Source organism: Austrofundulus limnaeus, unplaced genomic scaffold (genome assembly GCF_001266775.1).
Source record: "Austrofundulus limnaeus strain Quisiro unplaced genomic scaffold, Austrofundulus_limnaeus-1.0 Scaffold10, whole genome shotgun sequence".
In the NCBI taxonomy this organism is placed as follows: domain Eukaryota; kingdom Metazoa; phylum Chordata; class Actinopteri; order Cyprinodontiformes; family Rivulidae; genus Austrofundulus; species Austrofundulus limnaeus.
Window position 1 is genome coordinate 2,398,184 of NW_013952412.1, and position 7,051 is coordinate 2,405,234.

The window sequence follows — 7,051 nt, forward strand, 5'->3', positions numbered from 1 at the left end:
CATTGGTGAATGCCACAAATTCTCCTAAATCACTCGTACGCACAACTTAAGAACAAATCTGTGCGTACGAACGGTTCTTGCATGAGGCCCAATGAATTTTGTTTTTTCTTTTTTTTTTTCCAGTAAGAGGTTTTTATTTAATAGAATTTTTGGACCCAAAAAATCGCAATATATCGCCTTGTTTACAGTATTGAAATATATTGAGATATATCGCGATATATCGGGATATATCGTATCGTGACTCCTCTGTCATGATATGTATCGTATTGCCAAATTCTTGCCAATACAGAGCCTTACAAATCAGTCTCAAAGTTCACATCATAAGCACAAAACTAAAGTTTTTATTTTCCCAAAATAATGTAACAAATTAAAAGCCTAGCCTTCCTTGAGACAATGTGTATTGCCTGCTGCCTCACGTCAGAGTTTAAAACTGAGATCATCTTATAATGGTAAAATATGGGAGTGTCATTTTGGTCTAACTTCAAAATAACATTAGGCACAGTCTCAAACAATATTGTGTTATTGTGATGTGTTAGAGTTCATTAGTACTACCACACCAGCATCTGTAAATTTGAAAAAGTTACAGGCATGTTTGTGTTGGCTAAGATTTAGCTATGGCAACCATCATGAAGTGGGTTGACTCTAAATGTAGCTCCAGTGATTACTGTATGATAATCTCATTGTATTAAGACACTGTTGACTCAAATAGATAATGCCAGTTTTAAACAAAGATGTGCAGTGTTAATAGTATGTGTTCTGAGTCACTCTCAGCTACTACCACACCAAAATTTAACTCAGTTTCTGTAAAAGTGGTTGCTGTAACCTTCTTATTTTGTGACAGTTTCATTAAAATCTGTCCAGTGGTTCTCTAATACAGTAGGTACACACGAATACAGATTTTAATTTGTGTGGATTTACAAAGAAATTATTTTAACGGTTGATATTTTATCTAATAATAGTTAAACATTTATTTATATGCTTTACATATTTGGAAATATTAAATCAAAAACATTTGATTTGGGTAAAATAGGGGATTGCCATGTTTTGAGACAGAACTTGAGGTAAATAAGCTTCTTGAGTCTGCCTTAATCTGCCTTAATGTCCGCTGGTACATCTCAAGGTGGCGAATCCAATCACACAAATAGTGTGGGCAATTCCGCCGAGCTCTCAGCTTCTCCAAGATCAATTCCATCTGGCCAGCAAAGTCCAGGAACCACAACCAGCGACCCTCAGCAGAACTGCTTGCAGACAGAGTCCACCTTGCTCAAGGCAAAAGTCTGAGTGCTGAAAGAACGGCAATCCTTCATATCCTTATGTATCCTCTCTGGCCTGGGAACGCATCGGGGTCCCCCAGGACGAGCTGGAAAGTGTCGCTGTGGAGAGAGAGGGATGTCTGGGTTTCAGATCTGGACCTGTTGCCTCCGTGACCTGACTACAGATAAGTGGAAGAAGATGGAGATGGTTCTGAGCTTTTGCTCGATGAATCACCTGAAGCAGAAATATAATTTGGGAAACCAGCACTGAAAACTTTACAAGACTACAGTTGGTTTTTTTGTGTGCTTAACCCTTTTTTGGATTGAGCAAGACCTGAATGAATCTTCACCAGCATATTTTTCCAAAGAGGCAGCAGCAGCTGTCACATTTAACCGTCTGTGCAGCCATTGGTTGTTGGGACTCAGGAAACTCACGGCTTGCTGTGATTGGCTGACAGATAAACACCCATTTCTACAAGCAACTCACACACAAGAAGGGAGGAGTACATGTGCAGCACAGAGGTCACATTGCAGGAGAGCTGAGTACACAGCGTAAGATTTGAGAAGTTGTAAACTTTGACTTTTAGTTGTACTTAGACATACACACACACACAAATAAAATAAATGATGAATCAGAAGTCTGCACTGTCATATTTTGTTTATGTAAATGTAATTTCTATGCATTAGTAACTTTAGRATATATTCGTGGAAAAACATTTGCAAGTGAAATTGATTAAAACCAAGGGGTGCATGTTTTACTACAGATACTGAAATCAAAGCCACAAGTTCACAACTTTTTCAACATATTTACCTTCACAGATTTTCAGTAACTTGAGTTTACCTTCAGAAAGAAAAGAACAACAAATACAACACAACTATTTAAAATTAAAGACTAACTTTGATAAATATTATTTTAACCTAACCACATTTTTCAAATCATATCACCTTCAGGTTCATTTATCATCATGGTGGTCATCATCTTATGACATTATTTTTCAGTATTTTCAGCTATCTTGTATGCTATGCTGTCTGGTTTTTTTTCTTTTATGTGTGAGGTGAGGGGTGTTTAGTGTTTGCAACAAATTCACAGAATATATTTGTATTTGGATATCAGAAATTTAAAGAAGATCATTGCATTCACCAATTTAAAAAAAGAACATGTTTTGTTAGTGTTTTCATACAGAGCCAAGTACAGAAATACAGTTAAAATATAGACAAAGACAGCAAAGGCAAAGGATATCTAAGCTGAGAAAAAGTTAATCTTTTGGGGAATTACCTAATTTACAGAGGACCTGGTTCCATCTGAAAAATTTCAGACATGCTTCTACTCCACCACCCTCATTCTCCTGAGTGACCTGTTGATCTCAACTGACACTAAGTTCACTTTAGGGTCCAATCATGTGCATTAAACCTTCCCACGTTGGTTCCTGATAAGGCAGTATCAACTCTGGTTATAAACCTTTTATCTGGTGCAAGTTGATAAACCTCTCTTTTTCACCTGCAGTGTTAATGAATTACTTGGTTATCTGGTCAAGTTCAAATAACTTACTCCAAACAAATTCAAAAGTTAACTTTATATCCAAATAGTTTAGCTGCTATATATTATGCTATATATGCTATATATTATATATTATATATATTATATATTATTATATATAATGTGTGTGTGTGTGTGTGTGTGTGTGTGTGTGTGTGTATTCATATATTCATTTGAGACAGATGTGCATGTAAATGAAAAACAAAAAATATACATTTTTAAAACATTAAAATTATGTGGTAAAATATATAATTTATTGGAACTAAGCTGGAAAAATACATATGAAGGTCAATTAAATTCTAAAACATGAGGTAAAGTTCTCCTTTTTTAATTTATTTTGTGTATTTTAAGTGTATTTATATATTTGTTTGTCCATTTATATATTTCTGCCTTCATTTCTAATTATGTCAGTTTCGGTCCTCCATAGATTCATGGGGTGACACTTGCTCCTCCCTTTATTACACTTGAAAGCTCTTGCTAGAAATATTGGCACCGTGTTGGTTCACCGACCAATAAGAGAGTGGGTAATTTATTTGCTCTTTTTATAACCAGAACTAAACACTGCAGCCCGAATATGTTGAATTCCAGGGAACTCCTACCACAATCAATAAATGTTTATAAAATGAGAAAGATGTTAAATTTGTCTTTTTATTTTTTCCTTTACAAAATCATCCAAATTAAAAAATAAAAAAACAACAATATTAAAAATTAAGACAACACAAAAAAAACTAAAGCAAATTTGGAGAATAGTATTTTTAGGAAATGATTGTTAAGTAATTACTTAGAATTGATAGTTTAACAATTTGAGATCAACAATTAAATATTCAAAAATAAATTTCACTTATTTAAAGCCTAAATTATGTCGTGTGACATGAGATTTTATTCAGAGTTTAATCTGTGTAGGAATTTAGATAAACTTAACTATTTTTGTAAACATTTTGCTTTGTATGAACTATGGATGCACCAAAATGAAAATTTCAGTCGATATCCATACCAAAAATAATTATTTATGTTATGGCTGATAACTGATATTCACCAATATTTCACAAACACCCAAATTATTTATATACATATACGCACAAACACACTTGGGTCTTTTTTCGATACCGTAAAAAAACAACCAGACAACTGACATGGCTCTCCACTTCAGTTATTCCTGACGTTTATTCACTAACACTATAATGATCAAACAAATACCACTTGACCAGCCATCTCCCCTCCCAACACAAACACAAAGTTAATAGAGGGAAATCAATATCGGATGTTAATATTGAGTGTACGGGTCACCTTGAGTGAAGAAACAAGATTTACTGCTTCGAAGCAGGCCTCGCACAGGCCTGACGAGAAGACAGGAACTCTGTCACAAACTGAACTCTATTTAGGCCATGGCAGGTCATTTCAGCCTAGGAGAATTTCTCAGTTCTCTTCATCAGATAATGGACAGAACAATCTCTTCTGTTCATGATTCATTTGTTGTTTAACTAAGAATGTTTATGCTTTTGTTAAATCATGATAATGACTGTCACAAGAAAGTGGAATCACTTCTACTCTTTTATCATGTCTAAAAGGTTAATTAATGGTATAAAAAATCACAGAGAAAATCATTACCATGTTTTTATTGTGTTTTTATATAAATCACTGTTAATACTGGGAACACAGTAATATAATTGTGGGTTTTTCTTGAAAATCGTTCATCTGGACTAACAGAATGGTTCAGACTGATTACTTAAACAGAAATGTTAATTAACCATCATAAATGTTTTGCAGYGATTTCTCTTAGAGTCTATCTGGAGAAAAGCTAAAGAAATGTTATCATATTCTGTTGTGAACAACCACAGAATTTACCCTTGACTGGCGCCTGGCTGGCAAGTCTTTATCTTTCTTCCTTTTCTCTGACTCATCGTAACGCCTGAGGGCGGAACCAAAGTTCATCCGTTTCTATTACTAACCCGGACGTCTTTGAGAGACACACTTCTTTCTGGATGCCAAGCTAGGAAGGAATGCTGAGTTTCTCTCCGGAGAAGCCAGTTTGGCTCGTTAGGTCTTGCCCATGTGCCAAATAGGGAAGATCTAACGGCCGGGACTCGGCACGCCAGCCGAAGGTCCCACCCCGAGGCTGCAAGTATCAAAATGTGTTTTAACTCCCGAGGGGAGATTTTGTTTTGAAAGAAGGCACAGGATGTACARCTTGAATCTTTCTGGCTTGGACTGAAACAGACGAAAAGTTACCTGAAATAACACCTTTCTCACCGAGGAACAGTGAGCGGGCCAATTAAAAAGTTCCCTGACTGATCGGAGGTGAGACAGTGTCTACCCAGGGGTCGCTTAAGAAGCCTCACCAGGTAAAACTGAGTGTGTTCGGGGTGACGTGTCATGTGGAAACTGAGTGCAGAAGGGACGTGCTGATCCGGTTGGCCACACTCTTGATAAAGTAAAATTAGTAATAATACTAGCATTACTTTCCTCTTTTCTTTGTCTTTATTTGCCAAAACTTAAGCTGGTAGTGCCAGTAGAATTGTTTGGTTGTAACATCAGAACTGACGTTTTACTGTTCTATATAAGTAATCTGAGTTGATGTGAATTAAAATTCGGACGCAAGTTTTTATCTCATTTAACTTTGAAGCTTGGTATAGGAATAACCACAATCAGGTGTAACTTATGATCTGTTCAATTTGTGTAAATAAATGATTGCATTGTCTTTTATGAATCAACTTGAACTCGTCTGAACGTTCACTTATTGTGTCACTTTTCACTTCGCACAGTCAAGATATTAAAAGTAATGAGAAAATACCTTGGTAAAACTTTCCTCATACTTTATGTATGAGAGATGTAAGAACAGCTTAATTCACCTTAAGCCCTACCCCTTACTGGAGGGAAGGAGGCTATTTATTATCAGTGCAAGTGAGGAAGCGATGGTTTTCAACTTGCATCAGCTAAAAAAACATAACCAAACCCAAACTACCACTGGAATGTGTGGACCTTGCCTGGAACAAAGTTGTGCACCAGAGGGTGGCTTGGACTCTGGGGTCAACAGAGGATTCATTGAGATCAAAAGTTTGTCTAAGTGGTCACTCAGGGGGATGAGAGTGGCGTACTCAAAGCAGGACTGAAGTTCTGGAAAAAATCTCTTAAAGCCACAGAAGTTTTTTGTAATTTAAGAAATTTATGTTACTGTTTCTTTTTCTTTCTCTGCCTAGTTATGCCTGGTTCACAAGGCATGATTGATATTTGATAAAGTTAATTTGATAAGGTTAATTTGTCAAAAATTAACTTTAAAGTCATCAATCTTGGACCGTTCTGAAGGATGATTGTAGGTCAGATTTCACTGAGAAAGATAAATTCTTCATACTACACTTTGGTCTGCAAATTGATTGATTGATTGACTGATTGATTGATTTACTTTTATGCTCCCCTGCAGGCAGTTGGAATCATGGAGTGTGTCATGAGAAAATTTGAGTCTTATGAAAACTTCGAGCAGCTGACAGGTGGCAGCGTTCTGCCAAAAAGTCAGGTCTGGGCAGCTGTACGCAAATATTTGCAGAAAGAGGGCTGCGTGGGAGAGGTGAGTGCACTGAAACACACAGGGCGTGCAAATCATGATACAGTATATAAACACTATGTTGGRCACTAAATGCTGGAACAAAATAAACTCATTATTGTGATTATTGGACCAGTAATGCCTAATTATTGGATTATTATTAAACAACACTGCAGTGGACGACTTTTAGCAGGTAAAGTAGCAGTCATCCATCCTGACAGGGGTCACAGTACGAGGGGCGGGGTACACCCTGGACAGGTCACATGTGCATCACAGGGACACATAGAGACAAACAACCATTCACTCTCTCACTCACACCTAGAGACAATTTAGAGTTACCAATTAACCTAAAAGTTGTGTTTTTGGTTTGTGGGAGCAAAACATGACTCATCCTTAYCCTCATAAAAACAAAACAGACTCAGGTAAAGAAGAAAAGCTGCTAAAMTTCATGAATGTTGTGTCCTCAGGTCGTTGTACGTCTGTCTGATGAGCTGCTGTCGCAGGCAGTGATGGTGGTGGAGAACTGCCGTCCCACTCTTACCATCAATCTGGCCGGGGCTCGGCAGCACTGGCTGGAGGGGATGCTGAGGCACGAGATCGGTATGTGGCAGCTTACAAACCTCAAACWCTGACATAAAGCTGTTTGTTGGAGTTTGTTCTTTGAGTTCATTACAAATTTGTCTTTTGAAATTTTATTACAGAAATAATAAAATAATTATAAAA

General features: G+C 36.8%; 1 protein-coding gene across 2 annotated transcripts in view; it reads left to right on the plus strand.

Moving 5' to 3' along the window:
- kiaa0895l overlaps positions 1-7,051 on the plus strand; it is a 26,498-nt gene that overhangs the window by 6,645 nt on the left and 12,802 nt on the right. For both annotated transcript variants that reach the window (XM_014001797.1, XM_014001796.1), the window contains exons 3-4: positions 6,209-6,352; positions 6,796-6,928. In XM_014001797.1, the coding sequence (XP_013857251.1) occupies positions 6,209-6,352; positions 6,796-6,928 (277 nt within the window). The remainder of the gene's footprint in view (positions 1-6,208; positions 6,353-6,795; positions 6,929-7,051) is intronic.